Source organism: Mobula hypostoma, chromosome 8 (assembly GCF_963921235.1).
Source record: "Mobula hypostoma chromosome 8, sMobHyp1.1, whole genome shotgun sequence".
In the NCBI taxonomy this organism is placed as follows: domain Eukaryota; kingdom Metazoa; phylum Chordata; class Chondrichthyes; order Myliobatiformes; family Myliobatidae; genus Mobula; species Mobula hypostoma.
Genome location: NC_086104.1, coordinates 62194823 through 62220585, shown reverse-complemented (window position 1 = coordinate 62220585; position 25763 = coordinate 62194823). Strand labels below are relative to the sequence as shown.

Here is a 25763-nt window from a genome sequence, read left to right as displayed (position 1 = left end):
CACTTTGATAATTGCCAACGCCCCCCTAAAGCACCTTCGTACATGCCAATGCTCCTCAGGCACAATGTACTTTCCAGCACCCCCCATAGTGTAAATACATGTCTAGCATTTGCAAACATGAGAAAAATGATTCTGCTTTAAATTTTTAATTGTCTTTAAACCTAGCTTACACAGTACCTGTGCACTGTACAGCAGATTCAATATCAATGTGATCCTTGAGCTTGATGGTTTTTAGCAAAAGTTGAAATATCTAGTTCAAGCTGTGACAGTAAAAGCCTTAAGTCCCATGTGTAACAATGTCCAAATGGTTTCTGTTTTTTATGAATATGTGCTTTACTGCACTGAAGGCTCTTTTAATAAGGTAGGAGGATGGAAGTGCAATGAAGAGCAGTTTGGCTCTTCTCCAAAGGCCAAAAAACTTCGAATGACAGCATAGTCACATACCACAATAGCTGATGTTCTTGAAAAATATTTTTGCTTCTTTATCATTCTGAATTTTGATAATTTCTTTCTTCCTGTTCTTCCATCTTGCAAGGAAATGGGTTAATTACCCAGTCCGGAATTTCAAGATCGTTCAAATCCTTGGTTTGATTCTTAAAATCCTTCTTCAGTGACTGTAGGTGTAAGCAGTACTCGTGCAGATCACCGTATGTGAAAGAGAGTGCCATACCTTCCATGCAGGGAAACTCTAAGAACATTCTTCTCCCAATGTTTGCTCATATATTTCCAAATTTCGGATAAAAATGGACACTGCTCTTTTTGCCTGGATTAAATTAAAATTCTCACCCTGCAATTTCAAGTTTAGAATGTTCATTTTGTCATACAGATTGACTAGGTATGCCACATCGCCACGTAGAAGTTCAATCTTGTTTACCAAGCTCTTGTTGACTTTGAGCAAATATTCAACCACAGTGTCAAAAAGATCAAAGAAACATTTTATGCAGCAGCCATTTGACAGCCAAGTGCACTTCAGTGTAAAGAAGCAAGTGTTCAAACTTTTCATTGTTATCTTGGCATAACTGGCAAAGTATCCTGATATTTAATGGATGAGCTTTAATTTTGTTGGTAGCAGATATTACAAGAGTCATGCTTGAAAAAAGTCGCTGGCTGAGGTTTTTAGCTGCGAGATGTTGGCAATGAATTACACAATGGATTGTAAACAGGCTTAGAATTTCTTTTTTCATAAATGCCAATAAACCAGCATGGCAACCAGTCATATATGGCACTCCATCTGTTGCACAAGAAATCATGTTCCTATTGGTATACTTTTATCCTCAATATACATTTTGTGTACGTCGTAGACCGATTCTCTGTTGCTATTTGCTTTTAACTTTTTTTCAAAAGAGAATCTTTTCATAAACGTTTCCATTTTTGATAAACCGTACATATGCTATTAGCAATCCCCTCGTTGTCTTGCACAGTTGACTCATCCAGTTGTATTCCAAATTCTGTCTTTTGTAGCTCTGTGCATAGTTGATATTCAGTGTCTTCATTCATTTCGTCAATACAATGAGCTACAGAATTATCACTCAGTGGAATTGATTGTAAAATACTGGTATGCATTTTGAGAACAGTGATGAGCACTTCTCATACAGCAGGCATTATTAATCTTTCACCAATTGTATGAGGATTTGCTAGCATTTTGAAAATGTGATAAGAAGCATTGAGACCACAGTAAAGGTCATTTTTAGCTTTCTTGGCAAATGACTTGAGTGCAACACTTTTCAAGTGCTTCTTTCACCTTCGGGAATATTGGCTATCCTCCAGTCATCTGGTACCTTACCTGCCGTTAAGGGATGATTTAAATATCTCTGTTCGGGCCCTGGCAATGCACTTACTGTACCTATCAAAGGGTCTGAGGGAACACCTTGTCAGGCCCTGGGGATTTATCCACTGTAATTTGCCTCAAAACAGCAAACACCTGTAATCCTGTGATCTACATAGAGTCTATGAAGTGGATTCTGTTTTGCCTTACTTCTGTAAACTCTGTGTCTGTCTCCTGAGTAAATACAGATGCAAAAAATTTATTTAAGTACTTCCCATCTGTTATAACTCCATGCATAGATTCCCATCCTGATCTTCCAGTTTTGTCCCTTGCAATCCACTTGCTCTTAGCATTTCTGTGAATCCCTTAGGATTCTCCTTCACCATGTCTACTGAAGCAACATCATGCTCTCTTTGAGCCCTCCTGATTTCTTTCTTAAGTGTTCTCTTGCACTTCTTGTACTCCATAAGCACCACATTGGTCCTACCTGCCTGTACCTGCCTCACACCTCCTTTTTTATCTCTTAACCAGGGCCTCAATATCTTAAGAGTTTCCCTACACCTGTTATCGTTACCTTTTATTCTAACAGACATATGGAAGCTTTGTACTCTGAAAATGTGACTTTTGAAGTCCTTCCACTTACCAAGTACTACTTTACCAGAAAACAACCTATACCAATCCACGTTTGCCAGATTCTTTCTGATACCATCAAAATTGACCTTTCTCCAATTTAGAATCTCACCAACGAACCAGACCTATCTTTTTAAACATAGAAACATAGAAATTTTTCCATACCTACTTTGAAATGAATGGCATTGTGATCACTAGATGCAAAGTGTTTCCCACACAAACTTCTGTCACCTGCCCTGTCTCAGTCCTTAATAGCTGATCAAGTATCGCACACTCTCGGGACTTCTATGGATTGATTAAGAAAACTTCCCTGAACACATTTGACAAACTATCCCATCTAAAGCAACGTATACATCTATCACATCTAGTCCTTTTACAGTATAGGAATCCCAGCCAATAAGTGGAAAGTTAAAATCGCCTACTATAACAACCTTAGGTTTCTTGCAACAGTCTGCGATCTCTGCAAATTTGTTTCTCTAAATCCTTCAGATTGATGGGAGGTCTGTAATATAGCCCCATTAACATGGTCATACCTTTCTTATTTCTCCTTTCCACCCATATCACCTCAGTAGAGGAGCTCTCTTGTCCTTCCTGGCTGAACACTGCTGTGACATTATCCTTGACTAGTCTAGGAAAATGTCACAGCTGTAACTTTCCTCTGCTGGGTCATCCCCTCCTTTAATCCCTCCCACTCTATCCCGTCTATGGAATATGAAATATTGAGCTGCCACTCCTGCTACTCCTGCAACCAGGTCTCACTAATGGCTAAAATATCATAACTCCAGGTGTTGATGCATGCCCTTGAGCTCATCTGCCTTTCCTACGATAAATCTTGCATTGGAATATACGCAGTTCCAGACATTAGTTGCACCAGCCTCAAGCTTCTGATTCCTGACTTTGTCTGAGGTCTTAACAAAATCTCTCTCCACAACTATTCCAGTATCTGTTCTGGCACTATCTGTCCTATCCCCCTGTAACTCTAATTTACCCCCCCCCCCCAGTGCATCACTAGCAAATCTTCTGCTAGGATATACGTCCCTTCCAGTTCAGATGCAAGCTGTCTCTTCTATGTCACTTTTCCTGGAAGAGAGCCCAACGATCCAAAAATCTTATGCCCTCCCTCCTACACCAACTCCAAAGCCAACTATATAATCTTCGTATTTCTGGGCTCACTAGCACGTGGAATGGATAGCTATCCTGAGGGCACAAACCTGGAAATCCTGCCCTTTTAACATAGCACCTAACTCCCTGAACTCACTTTGCAAAACCTTGTCACTCTTCTTACCTATGTCATAGACTACGACCTCTGGCTGTTCACCCTCCCAGTTAAGAATGCTGAAGTCTTGATCCAAGATATCCTGGACTCTGGCACCTGAGAGGCAATGTACCATCTGGGAATCTCGTTCTCGTCCACAGAACGTTCTTTCTGTTCCCCTAACTAATGAATCCCCTATGACCACAGCTTGCCTCTTCCCTCCCCTTCACTTCTGCGTCGCAGAGTCAGAATCAGTGCCAGAGACCTGATCTCTGTGACATTGCTCTGCTAGGACATTCCCCCCCCCCCCCCGCAAGCAGTTTCCAAAGTGGTATACCTGTTGTTGAGGGGGATGGACACAGGGATACCCTTCATTGGCTGTTTAACCCCTTTCCTCTTCCTTACTGTCACCCAGTTTCCTGAGTTTTGCACTTTGGGTGTCACTACCTCTCTATATGTCCTATCTATCACCCCTCAAACCTCCTGAATGGTCCAGAGTTCATCCAGTTCCAGCTCCAATTCCTTTACACAGTGTGTCTGAAGCTGCAGCTTGATTCACTTCTCACAGGAGTAGTCGTCAGGTCTATATCCCTTTGCTCTTCGTGTAAGAGGAGCATTCCACTGTCCTACCTGGCATCTCTACTGTTCCGAACTGAGCAACCTTAAAGAAAAACAATAAACTATAGGAGAGGAAACAAACCTTTACCTGCAGTGTTTTCTTTTTGCTTTCTCTGACTTAAGCCTCAAAATCTCCTCTCTAACTCTGACCACTCCGATGATGGCTGTTCCGCTGGCCCCTGCCTTACTTTAACTTGTTCTTGTCAAATTACTCTGGTTGGGCTGCTGAAAGCTCCAAAACTGCTGCGAGTCACTGCCTTTGCGAATGTGTGAACTACATCTTCTCAGGTTTCTGATCTCTCCGATTGGATGCTTCTCGAAGATCCAAAACTGCTGTGAGTCGCTGCCTTTTCTACTCAATCAATGAATGTATGAATTACATCTTCTCAGGCTTCTGATCTCTCCATTTGAGCGCAAAATTCCAACACTTGAATAATTTTCTTTCTCATATTTCCTTACCCTTTCCTTATACTTTCCTATTGCAGTTATCCTACATCATACCCTATTGGGATATCACTTGACCATATTGCAAGCTGTTTATGTTGTAGTATTACAGTGCTTCCAAAATATGTTTAAGTGTAAGCTACTGGATAGGACAGAATGAGTTGTATTCAAGCAGCATATTTCCTGACAAATTCTAAATATTGGTAATTTGCTTTGAATATCTGAACCCTCCAGTACTGTGTGTCTGCAAGTGCAACTTTCACCTGGCGTTATGATAGCATGCTTATGTTAGTCTCATTTTAATTGTGAGAATTGATAAAGTAAAACTTCTGTTCAAAAGTTTTGGATCATTATTTTTGTATAATTTCAAAATGATAACTTGATATTTTGTCTGTGTAGTGGTTTTTGGACCGAATGGCTGATGATGACTGGTGGCCAATGCAAATCCTTATTAAGTGCCCAAATCAGATTGTGAGACAGGTATGAAGTGTTTTAATACAGTTGTAATGCTTCTAATTGATCAAGGAGGCATTTTCTTAATGTTGCACTAATTTATAAATTAGTCTCTGTAGAGCAGGCTTGAAGATAATACCATTATGAATTAAATTGTTTCATTACATCTTAAAATGTGGTTGTTAAAACTGTTCCTTTATACCTTACTTTGGGATCTGCAGATGTTCCAGCGTTTATGCATTCATGTAATTCAGAGGCTCCGACCAGTTCATGCTCATCTCTATTTACAACCAGGAATGGAAGACAGGTAATGACGATCACTTCCATACCTCTGAATATATTTAGTATAGACTGCTTCTTTAAATGCTTTATTATCATATATGTATCCTATGTTGTGGTCATGGTTTGGTGTATTGGCCTTTTTCTGTCTCACAAAACTGAGAGATCTAATGCTGAGGTTGAAGTTAATTGCACTCCTGGAGTCAGATGCCTAGTGCCCATTTCACTAATCTTCAGTGTAATGAAGCAACAATTTATGAGCAGCTTGACTTACTTCAGACACTTTCTTTTGTGGAGTATTCTGCATGGGTATTGAGGAGGAGCCGCTAATGTCAGAGGCCCATAAAATGTCACATCTGAAGGGCAAATGGCAAAGCTAAACAGTGTGCCTGCTGTCAGAATGGATAATAATTGTCTTATAACTCGCCCTCAGCACACACAGTGCACCGGTCCAGTATTTCATAATTATTCTTATTGCAGACATTTTTACCCTCAGGATATCCTCCTCAGAGGTTTCAGAAAAGGGATCAGTAATAACAGGCCCCCCATGTGAAATATCGAAACAGTTGAATGGTGATGTTAAGATGATTTTTGGTAATACTTTTTCATGATACAAGTGCACATTTGTTTGCGTATTTACAGCATTTATCGTGTCCAATGAAAATTCTGTGCAAGTACAACCTTTAGCAGTTTAGAAGTTGATACTAGGACAACAGTTAAGCAGCACAATGGCTGATTGCCAGAAACCAAACCAAAGCAAGCATGTGCAGCTCCTGCCTGAAAATCCGTGCCTAGTTTCTGATTCTTAATCCTTTCTCAATGTTTGTTTGAACTTAACCCTGTGCATACAAGCACAAAAGATTTGTGTTTGATTCTGACCAGTTATAATTCCCTTATATTTCAGTGGATCAACTTAACTGGAGACCATAGAGAAGTTGACTTTATACATCGCTTATGCAAGTTTCTGTACTTTTATTCAATTAGCAAGAATAAAGATGATTATCTGAACAATAATCCTGAGAATGGCAACAGAGTTGTGATAAAATATGACTGATCTGCCTCTGTGATAACTTTGTTAGATAGATATACTTTATTGACCCCGAGGGAAATTGGGTTTCGTTACAGCCACACCAACCAAGAATAGAGAATAAATATAGCAATACAAAAACCACAAACCATCAAACAACAAAATGCAAACTATACCAGATGGAAATTAGTCCAGGACCAGCCTATTGGCTCAGGGTGTCTGACCCTCCACGGGAGGAGCTGCAAAGTTCGATGGCCACAGGCAGGAACAACCTCCCGTGACGCCCAGTGTTGTATCTCGGTGGAATATGGCCGGAGTCCAACAGCAAAAAGTTCAGTATCCGGTCTACAAACATGTTCCTCGATCATAATATGACCCGGATTGCACCATCCATTGTTAACCAGAACAGTAAGCACCCAACTCCTTTATGCTTACCGCTCTCAGTGCACTTCCGGTCAGCCCGAACGGTCTGGAAGCCGTCCATGGAAAAGATTTGATCGGGTATGTCCTCGTGCAGCCCCGTTCCAGTAAAACACATAACACTGCACTCCCGAAATGTTCTCTGACGCCTGGCTAGCACCATAAACTTGTCTATTTTATTACCCACCGAACTCCCCTTCTTCATAATTCTCTGTTGTCTCGACCTGGTCCTCTTTCCTCGCCTTTGTGATCCCCCTTTGCATTCTCTGTTTTCCTCCAGATTTCAGCCGGGTGTCCGCCGCTCTGCTCGCTAAACTGGCCGGCATAAGTTGAAGTGAAAATAGAGATGGATTCTCAGGAAAGCTCTTTTAAAAAAAAATGCACGTTGATGTCCAAATGGTCATTCAATAAAGAAGATATCTGAGGGGTTTTTTTTGGAGATTGCAGACTAAAAGTAGTTCAATGGTAAACACCACAGAAGGCTAGTTAACACATTATGTTTATGTCTGCAGGGTTTTGCCTAAGTTAAAGTGGAGTTTATTGCCTTATGCACAGGTGCAATGGAAAACTTAATTGCAGCAGCACAAGGCACATTGCATTACATAAGTAGGATTCACAAGGAGAACTTAAACATAAATTATAGACAATTTTTACATGAAAAGACAATTAAAACAAAAAAATTAAGTCCATTTTAGTGCCAAGGGATCAAAATTGTCACCGTGTTGCTAAACTAAGGCTTTGCTGAATGGTTGAAGAGAATTAGCTGCTAGTGGTGTGGGACTTCAAGCTAAAAAATGGCATGGCCTTCTTGAGGCAGCACCACCTATCGATATTACTGATGGTAGGGAGTGATATGCTCATAATGTCCACTACTTTTTGCAGCTTTTCATGTTCCTGCACATTTAAATTGCTGTACCAAACCATGATGCAACCAGTCAGGATACCTTAAACAGTACATATGTAGAAGTCTGATGACAAGCCAAATCTCCTATGTATGTAAAGACAGTGAAGTGCTTTTCTTGTGATTGCATCTATGTGCTATACTCAGGATAGGTTATTCTTGTTAACGCCCAGGAATTCAAAGCTGCCAACTCTCTACCACTGATCCCCTAATGTATTCAATATATCAGTAATATTGAAAATATATTGTTGGATTAAGAATTATTTGATAGTTACAATCATTCATTTCTGGTTATATGTAAAAGTACATAAATGGCATACACCATCACGCCACCATGTCATACCTGTATGTGCACGTCTCACTACAGTAAAACAAAACCAAGACACGTTCTCCTGGACTCCCATGTTTTTCTTTCAATTAGTTATATATTTTGGAGTTAGAAAGCATAATAGTGGTGAGGAGTAAGTTTAAAATGAACCCAATATGAGTACCTACCTGTTGAAGTGCAGCACAATGTATGAGTTCAAACAAAACACACAGCGCACTTTATTCAGTAGAGGAGAGAAATGGTTGAGTTTTAAAAAAAGGCAGAAAACAGACAAATTAATGGGTTCATACACAGTGTGTGGGTGATAAATTTAAAAAAGCAGAAACGGCTGGCTACATTGGAAAGATAGGCATGTTAGATTGTACAAGAGGTAACTGGATCTTCTATATGAGTGAATTGAGCAGTATATTAAAGCAAATGGAATAGCTGATGAAAAATGAATGCTAGTTTAGCTGTGTGCATTGGGTGGAAAGGCATAGAGTTTGCTTCGAAGTTTGACTGCTCTGTTCAAATCAGCCAAAATTAGCTTTGCTGATATTGAGAAAATTATGCAGGAACATTTAGAATCAAAACGATTGTTGATTGCAGAACGTGTTGGGTTTCATAAGCGAATCAAAAGGAAGGGGAGTCCATTTCAGCATACATGGCTGAAATGCAGAGATTGAGCATTATCAGTTTAGTGATGGGCTTAATAATGCACTGGGAGATCATTTAGTTTGTGGAATCTTACAAGGAGGCATTCAAATACAGCTCCTAACTGAAGCACAACTCACATTTAAAAGAGCAGTTGAAATTGCTATATCAATAGAAACAGCAGGCAGATACACAATTGAGTTGCAGTTAGGAATGAAAGTGAGCATGAACAAAATTGAAATGTCTGAACAGAGGCATGCTTGGCCAAAGCACATTGTGTTACCATTGTGGCAGGGTTTAACATACACCAGACCAATGCAGGTTTAAAGGTGAAACTTGCAGAAAATCCAACAGAGTAGGACACATACTGTATAAAGAACAGATTAGGCAGACAAAAATAAATGCACTGCACAGGGAGGAGAAAAAGCTAAAAAGGCAAGTTGTCATTTCAAAAAGTTGTCATTTTTAAACTGCATGCTATTGATGAAATATCTGATTGAGATGAGAGTGACACAGGACTGTGCAGGGTATCATTTAGATTTAAAGTGTGAAAACAAACAATAGACAGGCAGTGCAGTTTACATCGGAAGTCAATGGGAAATAAAATGGAATTGGACACTAGCTCAGCTGTTTCAGTCATTCCACGAAAAGAGTTTGAATGGCCTTTCAAAGATAATGAACTGAAGCCTACAGATATTCAGTGAAGAACTTATGCTGGAGAAAAGATATCTCCTGTAGGAATGAAATTCAAAACAGTGAAATAAAACAACCAACGAGCCACACTGGGTTTGTATGTGGTAAAGCTAGGAGGCCAACATTGTAGGGATATGACTGAGTGAGAGAACTACAACTTGATTAGAGATCTATCCACCAGTTGTATGCCACATCCCCTGCAAGAGAAACACTGAAAGTGAATTAAGAAAAGTACTGGATGATGCACAGCAATACACAAGGGTGGCATTAGAAAACGGGTAAAATACTGTTAAATGAAAATGCCACACTTAAGGTTTACAAAGCCCACCAGGTTTTTTATACCATTGGTGATAAAGTAGCTAGTGAGCTAGATCGCATGGAGGCTGAAGGAATTCTTTTCAAGGTTGATTGAAGCCTGTGAGCAATGGCAATGGTCCTGGCAGTCAAGAAGAATGGACCTGTCACGATCTGTGGCAATTTTAAGGTCACCAACTCAGTCGTCATCGTGGCTATCTACTGAAAGTAAATCAATACTCTCTGCTCAGAATAGAGGATACCTTTGCAAACCTTTCTGGAGGGAAGCATTTCAGCAAAGTGGACTTAGCTGAGGCTAACTTACAGACAGAGATGGAAGAAGAGTCCAAAGTGTTTCTTACCGTAAATACTCACAAAGGGCTTTGTCAATATAATAGGCTTATTTTTGGAGTGACACTTGCACCTGCATTCTGGCAGAAAGCTCTCGACCAGGTGCTACAAGGCTGCCCAGGCACTTAGTGTTACCTGGATGACATCATTGTTACTGGTGAGGATGACAAGGAACATCTGCAAAATCTCAAGACGGTGTAAGAAGATTATGGGCTCAGAGCATGATGCAACATGTGTGAATTCTTTAAACCAATCATCAGTTACTGTGGTCACACCATTGACAAACAAGGATTACACAAGTGTCCTGAGAAAATTCAAGCAGTGGTGGATGCCCCAAAGGCAAAGCATGTGTCACAGTTTAAGATTTGTCAATTACTATAACAGGTTCCTGCCAAACCTGGTTACTGTGCTGCACCCCTTGAACAAATTACAGATTGGAAAGAAATGGCAATAGACAAAACAGTGTGAGGTGGCTTTCAAAAAGGTAAAGGAAATGGTGATGTCAGAATCTGTACTCACACATTATGAACCACATCATCCATTGAAGTTTGCCTTTGTTGCCTGGCCTTATGGTACAAATGCAGTCATGTCACATGTTCTAGGTAATGCAAGTGAATGGCCCATAGTCTTTGCATCGTGTTTCCTTACCACTGCAGAGAAAAAATTACTCACAGATTGACAGAAAAGCCTTGAATATGGTTTGGCGTGTAGAATGTTTCAACCAGTATTTCTGTGGGAGGCAGTTTACTTGCATTATTGATCATCAACTACTAATGTCCATTATCAATCCACAGAAGGGTGTCTCACTACCAGCAGCCGGAAGAATGCAGAGATGGGCTCTGTTTCTTGGGAGACACAAATACATGATCGAATTCAAGAGGACAACTAATCATGGAAATATGGATGGATTGTCCCATTTACCATTGGCAAAGGAAATAACTGAAAAACTTACAATCCTCTTGACGTATTCTCCCTAATACAATTTGAAAACCACCGTATGACAGCATAGATAATCTAAAAGGAAACCAGAAAAGACCCACACTGTCTCAGGTCTACGTGCAACCCAAAATGGCTGGAATGTGCAGCAGAAATCCTCTTCCCCCCATTTTTACCAGTACCAGGATGAACTTGCCCTTGGCAGTGGAGATTGCCTTATGTGGGAATTGGGAGTTGTTGTACCATCTAAGCTGAGATCTAAGTGTTTTGGAGGAGCAAGATGCGGTCGTCTAGGCGTGGTCAAAATGAAAGTGTTGGCTCGAAGCTTTGGTTGGTGGACTGGGATAGATCAGCAGACCGAGCAGCTTGCCATGCACTGTCCAAATTGCCAACACATTCAGAAGATGCCGAAAACATCTTGGAGAAGAAAGGTGTCCTCAGCTGTCAGAACTATTTCCTACACACCCAGAGTCAACTCCTACAACCACCACAGAGGAGGCCCGAACCTGACATTGTTTTCACAGCCATAAGTCTCTCCTATCAAGTAGAATAACCACCTTAACAGGGAAGACATTATCCCACAAGAATAAACAACCGTCCCCAGCAATTAAATCTTCAGGCCTGAATGGGACAATTTAAATTTACTACCCTCTGGATGTCTGTATAGTAGTTGTATTACATTATAAGCTGTCTCTGTAGTTGAGATGCATTCTCCTGCCTTCTCCCTATAACCTGTCATGTCCTGATTTATCAAGAATCTATCAACCTCTACCTTAAATATACCACAGCTGGCTGTGGTTAAAAAAAAATCCACAGATTCACCACCCTCTGGCAAAATAGATTGCCCCTTGTCTCCATTCTAAATGGATGTCCCTCTATTCTGAGGTTGTGCCCTCAGGTCCTAGACTCCCCTCAATAGGAAAAATCCTGTCCACATCCACTCTATCAACATTCGATAGGTTTCAATGAGAAACCTCAATGAGAAGAACTCATTCTTCTAAATTCGTGAGTACAGGCCCAGAGGCATCAAAAGCTCTTAAATACAAAAGCCTTTCATTCCCAGAAATACTTTTGTGAACCTCCTTTGAACCCTCTCCAATGTCAGCACATCCTTTCTTAGATAAGGGTCCCAAAACTGTTCACAATTCTCCAAATTAGACCTCACCAATGCCTTGCATCCTTGTTTTTATATTCTAGTCCTCTTGAAATAAATGCTAACTTTTCATTTGCTTTTCTCACCACTGACTCAAACTGCGAGTTAACCTTTCATCCACTGTATCACTGATACATTTGACATTAGCTTCTTGCTCTTAAATTGCAGAGTGAAGCCTATCATTTGATCACTGCTTACCAAGGGTTCCTTTACCTTAAGCTCACTATTCAAATCTGGTTCATAACATTCAATCCAGAATAGCCATTCCATTCATGGGGTTAACCATAAGCTGCTCTAAAAAGCCATCTCATAGGCATTCTACAAATTCTCTCTGTTGGGATCCAGCATGAATCTGATTTTCCCAATCTATTTGCATGTTAAAATCCCACTTCACTATTGTAACATTCTCCTTTTTACATGAATTTTCTAACCCCCTTTGTAGTTTGTAGCCCACATCCTGGCTACTGTTTGGAGGCCTGCAAATAACTCCCATCAGGGTCTACCCTTGCAATTTCTTAACTCTACCACAAGGATTCTATATCTTCTGATTCTGTGTCACCTCTTTGTAAGGATCTGATTTCATTTTTTACCAACAGAGTCACCCCTCTGCCTACTTGCCTGTCTTTTCAATACCATGTGTATCCTTGGATTTTAAGCTCCCAACTATAACCTTCTTTCAGCCACGACTCAGTAATGACCACAATGTTATACCTGCCAATCTCTACCTGCGCTACAAGATCATTTTCCTTATTCTGTATTCAAATATAAAATCTTTAGTCCTGTATTTAAAACTCTTTTTGATTTTGGCCCCCTGTTATATTGCAACTCATCCCACTGGCTGCAATTTTCCCCTATCATCTGCCTGTCTTCCTGACAGTCTCAATACACACCACTTCTGCTTGTATATAACTGGCTCATCATCAGCCCTATCACTCTGATTTCCATCCACTTGCCAAATTAGTTTAAACCCTACCCAAAAGAGTTGTCTTGAGAAAAAGAAATGAGAATTTGTTTAAAATAAGGATAATTTCATCAAGGGAAATGAGTGTGTTGGTGGGTGGGAGCTGGTTGGAGCTCTGTTCAGGGAGAAAGCAGAGGGGGCTCCCAGACCTTCCTGATGTAGTTTGGAGGTGTAGAGGGATTGTATATCCATGGTGAAGATGCATGTTAGCTGACCTTGATTAATCTCAGGATGCCTTAAGGGTTTGTGATTTTTTTCTAATAATTTATTGGCAGCTAATGTCAAAAATGTATTACTCTGTCAGTCTTTTCCTTCCTTTTTAATCAGCGGTAGCTCACAGGCTTTCTGTCGTCTAGCACCCTGCCAGAGAGGAATCAAAAATGATGGTTGCACCATCTGCTATTTCTTTCCTTGCTTCTCTTTGCAGCCTTGTATACTGTTTTATGTGGACCTCATAACTTATCTACTATTAAAGATTCTAAATCTATATATTTCACACTTTTGTCATATTCTACTCAACCATCGTGTCTATGTCATTCTTTTTGTAATGTTAGGCACATAGTATTAACTGAAAATGATACCCATGGATTTTGCAGCTGTACATAAACCTGCTTGGTCTCTTTGTTAACTTCTACCCAATGCATTTATTAGGCATTCTTTAGATTTTGCTTGCCAGTATTTTTTGCACTATCTTTGGCCTTATAATTTATTTTTTAATATTTGTCGACACAACTTAAAAACACTTAAAAGAAATTATATAAACTCAAACAAATTAAGTGTAAAAATAACTAACACTTGATCCTCACTCCTGTTCAGCACAAAATCAATGGAAGAGAGCTCACTTGTCTAAGTCAGGTTATTTGTGAAGATTCCTGGAGCATTGTCACAGATTTGTTCCACCACTGGACTCTGAGGAGACCACATTGGAGTGACCAAAACTCAGCCATTAGCAAGTTCAGGGCTTCTACTCTTGTGTACAAAATCTTAGAAGGTCCAATATTACTGACTCCGGGTATTGGTGGTTTTGTGTGGAATCGCTGAAGAATAAAGAATTGACATTTCCGGTCCTGATGAAAGGCCTCTGTCCGAAATGTTGATGCTGCCTGACCTGCTGAGTTCCTCCAGTGTGTTACTTCACATATTAATGTGCATGCTGTGATTTTCACTTAGTTTGCTCACTTCTGGTGACTTGAAACATTATTACTTTGTTTTCTATCCAGGTATTTTTATTGATCTGAAAGTTATACTGAAACTTTTTAATTTGTTACATATCTGCCAGAATCTGGACAGACCATTGCATCATCTATCATTTGGTCTCCGGTCAAAAGTTATGTTGGCAAGTTAAACAGTCCTTTATTAGTGTGTAACAAACACTTGTTGTCACTCCAGATACTAGCAGCTTTCTGTATGTCTTTGTGTCCCCACTTTTATCAGGCTGTTGTTTTATAATAATGAGAAATGCATTGCTTTCAGAAACTACCATTAGAAGTACTTTTTTTCCAAATAAACTTCTATGAAAGGTGCTTAGCTGAAACTTTTTGCTGATGTCACTTGCAGTTACCGGGCTGAATTATGCAATGTTTTTCTGATGGTTCCATTCAAAATCATCAAACTCAGCATTGAAACTGAAGACAATTTTAAACCTTGATTGTGAAAAGCTCAAGTGTGGCTCTTAGTAATTCATTTGGTAGATTGGATCTGTCATTTGACCCACTGCTGGACCTCCCATGGATTGTGAGATCCAATTGTTTTCAGTGGGGTTTGAAGGACAAAAACTTTAGATACAGAAAGGAATGAAAGTTTTTTTCCAAATTATTTCATTTCAGCTTAATAGTTTTTAATTATTTAAGTGTTGAATATTTTTTGTTAGCTTATTAAAAGTAATTTTATTTTTCCTCAAATTTTAAGAATTTTGAAATGTTTCTGAACATAGTAACATTTCTCAGCTATTAAATTCCTTGATAGCCTTTACAGTTGCCAAAGCTACATTCAGCTTTACTTTCTGTCAAAGGAACAGGTGAGGGTGAGGAGGGTCCTCTGCACAATGTGTGGTTTAGTTGTCATTCTAATCACTTTGCTTGATCTGAGGGTGTGGGACAGAGAACTAAACCTCCTTTCTCTAGCCTGGTTAGTAAATTGATTTATTATTGTAACATGTACTGAGGTACAGAGAAAATTCTTTTGTATGTGATTCGTACAGATCATTTCATTACAACATGCATTGAGGTAGTACCAAGAACAGAATATAGACTACAGTGTTACTGTTACATAGAATGTGCCGTGCAGCCAAACACTAAGGTGCAAGGCCATACGAAGGTGGATTGTGAGATCAAGAATCTTCATACTTGAAGACGATTCAATAATTGTGTCACCATAAGACAGAATCTATCCTTAAATCTGGTGGTACATGCTTTCAGTCTTTTGCATTTCTGCCCAATTGGAAAGGGAGAAGAGAGAATATCTGAGGTGGAGGGAAACTTTGATTATGTTGGCTTCTTTACTAAAGCAGCAAGAAGTACACAAGTATCCATGGAGTGGGGACTAGTTTCCATGATGGGCTGGGCTGTGTTCATATTCTGCAGTTTCTTGCAGTCTCAGGCAGAGCATTTGCCATACCAAGCCATAATGCAACTGCACCAGATGCTCTCTATGGTGCTTCAATTAAAAATTAATAATGATCAAAAGGGACATGCCAATTTCCTTAGCTTCCTAGGGAAGTAGAAGTTGCCGGTTAGTTTTTTTTTGGTAGTGAATTCTATGTGGTTAAACCGGGACAGGCTGTTGATAATATACAGGCTTGGGTGATCTGTTCTGGGCAGGACAGCCTTTATGACTGGCCCACTGTTAATATGGAATTGATCTAGCATAGCTACACCTTTGTTATTGAGATTCGATATGTTGCTATCAATTTTCCTGGGAACTTCAAATGAGTAAAGCCCAGCAGGAGCTCATTTTTATTTGGTAAATGATGGAATGGTACAAGATTGATGCTAATTATCATTTAATAATGCTAATCATTAAAGTAGCATTGCATTAGTATATCTCCCCATGAGTGCATATTCTGTTTGTATATGAATATGCTTGAAAAATAAACTCTGCAAGATGAGTAATCTGTCCTTAATATTCACATTCTGATACAGTGCTACATCTTTCACTTTTCAAGCAGTGATGACAGATGTTCACTGTTGTGGGCGGAAGGTTTTGTATTACTTTTTGGAATAGATCTGTTTGTAGTTTTGGAGCTTGGCTTCCATTTGGGATTTGTTTTTTTGTTATTTTTATCATGATTATGTTAGAATAGATGAAGATTTAAAAAAAAGGAATTGAAGGAATCAATAGAAACTCTTCCTGGATCTTTCATTAATACTGAAGATATCTCTGCAGCCTTTCCGTTTCTTCAGCACTTCCTGCTCCACCATCTACCATGGTGTCATCCGCAAACTTACCACAAAACCATTTTATCCATAATCTAAATCATCGATATACATTGTAAAAAGAAGCGGCCCCAACACCGACCCCTGTGGAACACCACTAGTAACTGGCAACCAATCAGAATAGGATCTCTTTATTCCCACCCTTTGCTTTCTGCCTATCAGCCAATGCTGCACCCATTCCAATATCCTTCCTGTAATTTCATGGGCTCTCATCTTATTAAGCAGCCTCTTATGCGGCACCTTATCGAAGGCCTTTTGAAAATCCAAATACACAACATCCACAGCCTCTCCCTTGTCAATCTTATTTGAGATTACCTCAAAAAATTCCAGTAGGTTGGTGAGGCAGGATCTTCCCTTCATGAAACCATGCTGGCTTGGGCCTATCTTGTCATGCACCTTGAGGTACAGGTTTCCCCCGCCATCCGAAGGTAGAGTGTTCCTGTGAAATGGTTCATAAGTCGGAATGTCGTAAAGTGAAGAAGCAATTACCGTTTATTTATATGGGGAAAATTTGTGAGCGTTCGCAGACCCAAAAAAACCTACCAAATCATGCCAAATAACACATAAAACCTAAAATAACAGTAACATATAGTAAAAGCAGGAATGATATGATAAATACACAGCCTATATAAAGTAGAAATACTTCTCTACAATCATTGCCACACTGTTCTCCGTAGTGAAAATCTCACGCAAGCGCTCTCGGCAGAAACATTCTCTCCAGTAACCTTTAAGCTATGAAGCTGCCAAATCATACCAAATAACACATAAAAATACACAACCTATATAAAGTAGAAATAATGTATGTACAGTGTAGTATCACTTACCGGAATCGGGAAATCAGCGCTGAGCATAGCGTTTACAGCGCTGATGCTGTAATCCATATCTCGGCTGCTGTTTATACACCTTCCTATCTTTCAGCTCCCAATCACATCCATCATTTAGCCATGACTCGGTGATGGCCACAATGTCATATCTTTTAACCTGTAGCTGTACAACAAGGTCATCCACTTTATTTCTAATGCTGCATGCATTTGAGTAGATTTAGATCAGTATCTGCCTGCCTGTCTGTCCTTCTTGCCATCTTTGCTGCACAGTATCTTTGACTTATTTCTATTTTCCTCTTCCTCGACCCTAACACCTTGGTTTCCTTCCCCCTGCCAACTTAGTTTAAACCCTCCCTAGCAGCTATATTAAATAATCCCACCAGGATATTACTACCCTTTGAGTTCAGGTGTAACCCATTGTTTTTGTATAAATCATACTTCCTCTAAAATATATCCCAATGATCCAAGAATTTGAAGCCCTGCCCCCTGCACCAGTTACTTAGCCACACATTCATCTGCTTAATTCTGCTATTCTTACCTTCATTAGCACGTGGCTGAGGCAGTAATCCTGAGATTATAACTCTGGAGGTCCGGCTTTTCAGTTTTCTTCCTAGCGCCCAGTAATCTTCCTTCAGGACCTCCTCTCTTTTTTCGATTCACAGCAAGCAGGCAACAGAGTAAGTCGCCGTTTTTCGGGAGAAAATTCAGATTTTTTTTAACTACTTGGGATAAAAGAGGCACAACTGCGCAGGCGCATGACCTCAGAGCGCAGAAGGCTTAAAAAGAACACCGCCATATCCAGTGGGCAACGTTGGAGTGGGCAGCGGAGTGAGAGGGTGCAGAGTGATATACTCTTTTATCCACTCTATTAAAAATATCTGTAAAGAAATTACCGCTTGAGCCATCCCCAATCTCAAGAAAATGAACTCACTCTGCTTATCCTTTCATGATAGGTATATTTTAGTAACACACACACAAATGCTGGAGGAACTCAGTAGGCCAGGCAGCATCTATGGAAAAGAGTAAACAGTTGATGTTTTGGCCTGAGCGCCTTCATCAAGACTGAAGAAAATAGATGAGAAGTCAGAGTAAGAAGGCGGGAGGGGAGGTTGTAGGTGAATGATGAAACTGAGAGGGGGGAGTGGTGAAGTAAAGAGCTGGGAAGTTGACTGGTGAAATAAGATGTAAACAATGGTCCCATTTTCTTTTACCTTTGCTCCCATTCTTTAGTTTCTTTCCTGAAGATATACTTTAACACAAGTCTCTGACATTCATTTGTCCTCTGTTATATCGCAGACCTCTGCCTCTTTCCTATTCTCAGTTGTTCTCTTATAGCTTTACTCATTCATGGAAGTTCATGAGTTTTCAGTCTTCCTGAGATTTTCCTGCCCTTTGTGAAGTTCTTTTAAGTATTGCCCACCATTGTTCTACATTATCTGTTGCTAAGATATTATTGCAAACCTAAAATCTACAGATTTTGAAATCCAAAGCAACACACACAAAATGTTGGAGAGATTCAGTACTTTGGCCCGCTGAGTTCCTCCAGCATTTTGTGTGTGCTGCTACTATATTATTACCCATTTAAATTTTTTAAATTCTTTTCTCAGCACCAAGCTCAGCTTTTCTCCAGTCTGTAAATTTTGCTTATAATTGTATCCTAAGCAAAGTATAACATAGTCACAGAAAATGCTGCAACCATTCAACAGGTCAAACAGTATCTGTTGAAAAAGAAACAAGAGTTAATGTTTCTGGTCAAGGATCACTTGTCAGAAATGAAAGAATTAACTGTTTCTCTATAACATTCAAATACTATTTTGTGTGTTGTTTCAGTGCTGACTCTTATGTTTCAAGGTGATTCCTCTTTCCATAAATGCTGCTTCTCTTGCGCAGTGTTTCCACACCTTCTGTTAGCCTCGAGCCTTGTATTCTTTTACTCAAGAATAAAATACAGCTACTACGCTTGATAGTGTTCAGGAAATACGGCATTTTGACAAATTATTAGAGAACGGACTTAGTGGCACATCTCTTCGCAGCGATTGTATTCCTTTATCTGTCCAGGTTCTGATCTTTGAAACTTGGATTGGCTATATATTAAGTCTAAAATGACATTAAGTTATTGATCATAAATGAACAGGTGAATATGTGAAATATTTAAAGTTTCAGCTTTCAGAGTTGAACTTTACAGTTTTTATTTAATATATTGCTTTTAAATATTATCGAGTGACAATTATTCATTATAGTTTATGCATCTATCTCAATTTCATCTTTTGTAGTTCTGATGATATGGATGGCCCAGTGGAAGATATAGGAAGTCGTTCATGTGTAACTAGGTTTGTGAAGACACTATTGTCCATAATGGAGCATGGAGTCAAACCTCACAGCAAACATCTCACCGAATATTTTGCCTTCTTGTTTGAGTTTGCCAAAATGGGAGAAGAAGAGGTAAGTTAGATGGAAGCTCTCAAGTCTTAAGTAGCACCTGCAGGAAGAGTAATTTAAAATCAACCTAATTTTTTCAAAAGATACTACTAACAATTGTTATTTGTTTCAGAGTCAGTTTCTTTTGTCCTTGCAAGCAATATCAACAATGGTACATTTTTACATGGGAACAAAGGGACCGGAAAATGTAAGAACATGGCAATGTGCTTTTCTGCAGTGTTTTTAGTTTAATGTGAATAATTTTGTCTTCTTTTAATATCCATTTACTTCTACTTGATTTATTAGATTAGATTAGATTATGAGGACACTCAGTCCTCGTTTATTGTCATTTAGAAATGCATGCATTAAAAAATGATACAGCGTTCCTCCAGAATGATATCACAAGAAAACACAGGACAAACCAAGACTAAAACTGACAAAACCACATAATTATAACGTATGGTTACAACAGTGCAAAGCAATACCATAATTTGATAAAGAGCAGACCATGGACACGGTAAAAAAAAGTCTCAAAGTCCCAATAGACTCATCACCTCATGCAGGCGGCAGAAGGGAGAAACTCTCCCTGCCATGAACCTCCAAGCGCTGTCAACTTGCCGATGCAGCACCATTGGAAGCACCCAACCGTAGCGGACTCTGAGTCCGTCTGAAAACTTCGAGCCTCCGACACAGCCTCTCCGAGCACCATCCTCTGCTGAGCGCTTCGACCCCGCCCTGGCCGCCGAGCAACAAGCAAAGCCGAGGACTCGGGGCCTTCCCCTCTGGAGATTCTGGACCACACAGTAGCAGCAGCAGTGAAGCAGGCATTTCAGAAGTTTCACCAGATGTTCCTCCGTGTTCTCACGTCTGTCTCCATCAAATCAGGACTGTGCATGGCACCCTACTTGACAAATAACAGACATCACCACCGGAGTGGCCGCTGCGAGCTGCGTCACGCTGCCATCTTCTCCTCCCGCCTCATATATCAAGTATATATCAATTCTCAAGTTTGCGTTTTTACAGAAAATGCACAAGGAAAAAAAGACCTACATAGATCCTCATTTTAATCTGTGTTATTGTTGAGAATGGTTCTTTTAAGGAGTGATAACATGTTATATTTGCACAATTAAATAACAAATAATAAAATAATAAGTGTTACTATCTGAACTTCGATTTCATTTTATATTTTAAAAACTTCAGCAGTTTCCCCAACCACAAGTTGAGGTTTTATCTGAAGAAGAGGGTGAGGAGGAAGAGGAGGAAGAAGACATTTTATCTTTAACAGAAGAGAAGTACAGGCCTGCAGCACTAGAGAAGATGATTGCCTTGATTGCACTTTTGGTAGAACAGTCTCGTTCTGAAAGGTAATATGCACATAGGGAATGTAGTTCATCTCAAATACTTGTTCTGCTTCAAGTATGTTTGTTAACTTTTGTTTCTAGAAGAAATCCAAATCGAAATGTATAGCCCATTTTTCTATGAAACATAAATTGTTATTTTGTTTGTTTATGGAATTGTTTAAATTTGACAGTACATATTAAAGTTAGTTGAACTTTATTTCTAAAATGCTATATCTTTTTATTTGTATATTGCATTGAATTCTAGTCTTGATGTTCAGTACTCAGTATTAATGGTTGCCCTTTTCACATTTTTTAATAGGCATCTGACTTTGTCACAGAATGATATGGCTGCCTTGACAGGAGGCAAGGTATCGTCAGTAGACGTAGAACTGGTGATATATATTTCTTTTCTCTTTCAGAAATGCTTGACTTTATAGACCAACATTATTTTTTGGCCATGGCAATTTAAAATATTTGTCTTGTTAAAGAGTGAATCTAAATTGCATTTCCAATTCTTAATTAGTAATAGTTTTAATTGTTGAATCAGAAATATTGGTCTTGACACATAGATTTTCAAACACATTGTAATTCATTAATGATGTAATGATCTCATGCATTTCTTATCATTTTTAGAATAAGTGCCCAAGTTTCTTAAGGTTTCTGACATAAATGTACAGTATGTAAATAGATTGCATTATTACTAATGAGTAACGTATATGACAAGAAAGTATCTTCTGACCTAAAAGTTCTTATTTACAAAATAAGGAAAGACAGAGATCTCTATCTTCACACTTTATTGTATTCTGGCAATTTACCGTGGTATTTTAATGAACCTACTAGATTACAATGGTTTATAATTTCTGCACTAACTGTGCTTAAATAAAATGAATAATAGTGCAACAATATGGTCTATGTGGTGAAAAGCAAACTTGTTGATATATGTTAATTAATGAAAATTACATTTCCCTAGGACTACTAAGACAGCTGAGAGTAGTTAATATTTATGTTGCATTTCCGAGCTTGACTTGGAAGTTTGCTATTTCAGTGAAAGGCATTTGATTTGGGACATATATTATCTGTGCTTTTATGTCGGTAGTATTTCAAAATGATATTATTGAAAATACTTGAATAATGAAGTAGCTTGTTAACATTTCTAGTATTTATGGATTTATTTTCTTTTTCAGGGTTTCCCATTTTTGTTTCAGCATATCCGTGATGGAATCAACATTAGACAGACCTGTAATTTGATCTTCAGCCTCTGCCGCTACAATAATCGACTTGCAGAACATGTATGCAGTTTTTGTGTAGTTATAATTCAGTAGCAACATTTTACATTTTCATGGATGCTGAGGTAGAGAGAAATAGCAAATATTTTTAAATATGGCTTTGTTTGTGTACTTAGATCGTTTCTATGCTGTTCACATCGATAGCAAAGCTGACTCCTGAGGTATGTTAATTATATTGTTTTGTCTTCATTTTAACAAGAAAAAATACCAACACATGTTTCAGATTTTATTTTCTTTTGAACATCAGTACTGAATACAGCATTATACTTTTAGTTAGATTTTTTTTATTCCTTACTAATGTGGTTCCACAGTTTTTTCTTCCACCGGGTTTCAGTGCTTGTCACAATGAGACCACAGAATGCCATCCATGTTTTGTACCTTGTCCATTTGCCCAAATAGGCATTAATTTTGTTTGAGGCTTCTGTTAGTAGACTACTAATTCATAATGTAACAATATAACTATACTTAGGCTTGATCTTGATTGCATCTGACACCCACAAGCACATTTCTATTAGCTGTTATTAGATAATGACAAAGAACTTGTCAAAAATCACTTGCACTTACTCAGGGATTTTTATTTGAGGTCTTCTCCACTGGAACCAACATCTCATAACCCAAGATGGATTAGAAATTGACTTTTAGTCAATTACATGGCTCATTGCTTAATTTCTGAAAGGCGGGTATAAAGTATATCTAGATGAATAATGCAATCCACCCAGGACAGGCTAAGGGCCTGTGAGACAATTCTCCAGTGTGAGGCAATGACCTCATAGAGGTATATAAAATCATGAAGGCAGATCAAGTGAATGGTTGCAGTTTTTTTCCCCCCAGGGTAAGGGAGTCTAACCAAGAGGGCATTGTTTTAAGGTGAGAGGGGAAATTTTAAAGGGGGGTGTGAGGGACAAATTTTTTGCATGGGTATGTGGAACAGGCTGCTAGAGGAAGTGGTGAAGGCAGGTACAATTACTGCATTTATAAGGCATTTAGATAGCTATGAGGATAGAAAAAGTTTAGAGACCTAGAGCCCAATGTAAGCAAATAAGACCAGCTCAGGTGGGCAACTTAATTGCATGGATGAGTTGGGCTGAATGATGTGTTTCTCTGTGACTTCTATGAGAAGTGTTTGGCTTTTGAACACACTGTTAAGTGTTGTAGGTACTGCGTATTGAAGGTATACTGAAATTAATTTCCTGTCCAAACTTACTTCTTTGATTGATAAAACTTTGTAGAAGGCCTAAAATTTTTGTTTAGGTTTTCCATCTCATCCTATTGCTTTGTTACTGCAAAGTGCATTTCATCCACAATGCTGATACTTCCTGTGACTCTGTTGAACAGCATTTAATGTTAAATCAAATAAAATCATACCTCGTGCTAGTACCAGTCTCACATATTTAAGCTAAAAATCATGCTCATGCTTTATATTATTTCTAGGCTGCACAGCCTTTCTTTAAACTGTTATCCATGTTGATGGAATTTGCTGGTGGACCACCTGGAATGCCTCCATTTGCTTCTTATATTCTTCAGAGAATTTGGGAGGTATGCATAAATTTTCAACATGGTAAAATTACGAATTCATTGGCTTTCACAAACAATGGTTTAAAAATATAGAATTTACTTTGATGGGAAAATATAATCCATAGATTTATGAATTTATAACTACATTTAAGAATACACCAAGTTCACCTTATCTACTGATGTGCTATCCATGGGGCTGTGTACTTGCAAAATCGCCGGTGTGTTACTAGCATTATCAGTAAATTTATTAAATCCCTAATTTAATAGTTCCTCCAGAGTCCTCTCTTGTGGTATCTCTTTAAATTATGGGATGGGTTGAATTTGATCTCTTGTACAGGCAAGTAGTGAGATATTAATAGTTGGGTTCTGACTTAGAAACATCAAGGGATGTTGCATGTAGAATGAAGCATACAAGCTAAAAGGGCCAAGCTGAAACGAAGATGGGGTTGTTAATATCCAAGGGGGTATTAGCTACTGTATAAAATTGCAGCCATACTCCCATGATATTTGGCTTTAGTGGTATGCATGTTTTGAATTTGATATCCACAGCAAGTCCATGCTTCTATCTAAAATAATTACTTCAGATGTAAGTATATATCAGTTTATTTCATTTGGAAATTAGTTGGACACAGTGTATTAATCAAAATTAAAATGGAAACAGACTTGTATTTTTATGGGAAATTTTGAATTGTAGTGTATGCTATTATAATAATGTCAGACTTCTTGTTTTTGATTAGGTTATTGAATACAACCCTTCTCAATGCTTAGACTGGTTAGCTATGCAAACACCTCGCAATAAGCTTGCTCACAGCTGGGTACTTCAAAACATGGAGAACTGGGTGGAGCGTTTTTTGCTGGCACACAACTATCCTCGAGTCAGAACGTGTAAGTTACCTCCAGTCAGATTTATCAGCATTGCAAAAGGTAAAAAAGATGGTAATACTGTAAAAATTTGGGGTAAGATCAAGAGAGATAGAAGAATTTCTGATTTTTATACATATTTTATGTATTATGTGAATGTTGACAGGTTGATCTAATTGTCCCTACCAAATGAGACAGAATCATCTCAGAATCAACTTATTTATTCTAATTCTTGTTCAATTGGAAATTATTTATTTTTGAGTGACTTGATTTTAGTATTACTGGATTAAGTGACAGTTCTAATTAAATATATACATTGAGCTCAAACCGAAACACAAAACCTGCATATCTGAGGTAAAGTAGAAAAATGCTGGAAAACTCAGTAAGTCAATGAGAATTTGTAGAGCGTTGAATATTTTTAACATGTCAGGTCATTGATCTTTTGATTAATGCTAATGCTGCCTGTTGTGTTAGTTCCTTCCACATTTTCTGTTTTTACTTTTATGAATATGTTGGCCATAAAATTTTTAAGACTTATGATCATGATCTTTTATCTACAAGCGAATAAAATAGCTGCAAGTCCATATTGCTAAAGTCATTAAAGTAAATGAATGTTTATCTTATCCTATGCATCTTTAAACTCCCTTGTACTTTGCTGAAAAAAATACCATAAAATATTGTTTGCACTGTGTTCATTCTGAATTTTGTACAGGTCCTCCTCACTTACTGGCAGAGTTCCATTCCATTTTGCCTGCCAGACCATGTTCCCATGTAGCAGAAGATGCCTATAGCCCCACAGCAGCCAGCAAAGCAATGCTACTATTCTCCCAGATGCTTATCTGTATGTTCAGGCGTTACTTACATTGCGTGTATGTAACCTGTGTTCAGAATACTGGGCTTTGAATCAGGAGCTCTGGAATGATAAATGATCGGATATAGTGATC

At 38.7% G+C, this 25763-nt stretch overlaps 1 protein-coding gene across 10 annotated transcripts in view; it reads left to right on the top strand.

Moving 5' to 3' along the window:
* Window positions 1-25763, top strand: part of usp34 (ubiquitin specific peptidase 34) — a 292582-nt gene that overhangs the window by 211371 nt on the left and 55448 nt on the right. For 5 of the 10 annotated variants that reach the window (XM_063055969.1, XM_063055959.1, XM_063055966.1 and 2 more), the window contains 10 exons: window positions 5112-5192; window positions 5387-5472; window positions 19673-19841; window positions 19951-20025; window positions 21018-21181; window positions 21477-21549; window positions 22342-22446; window positions 22560-22604; window positions 23875-23979; window positions 24696-24843. In XM_063055969.1, coding sequence (XP_062912039.1) covers window positions 5112-5192; window positions 5387-5472; window positions 19673-19841; window positions 19951-20025; window positions 21018-21181; window positions 21477-21549; window positions 22342-22446; window positions 22560-22604; window positions 23875-23979; window positions 24696-24843 — 1051 coding nt within the window. The remainder of the gene's footprint in view (window positions 1-5111; window positions 5193-5386; window positions 5473-19672; window positions 19842-19950; window positions 20026-21017; window positions 21182-21476; window positions 21550-22341; window positions 22447-22559; window positions 22605-23874; window positions 23980-24695; window positions 24844-25763) is intronic. The other 5 variants (XM_063055963.1, XM_063055968.1, XM_063055967.1 and 2 more) reach the window with 3 other exon arrangements.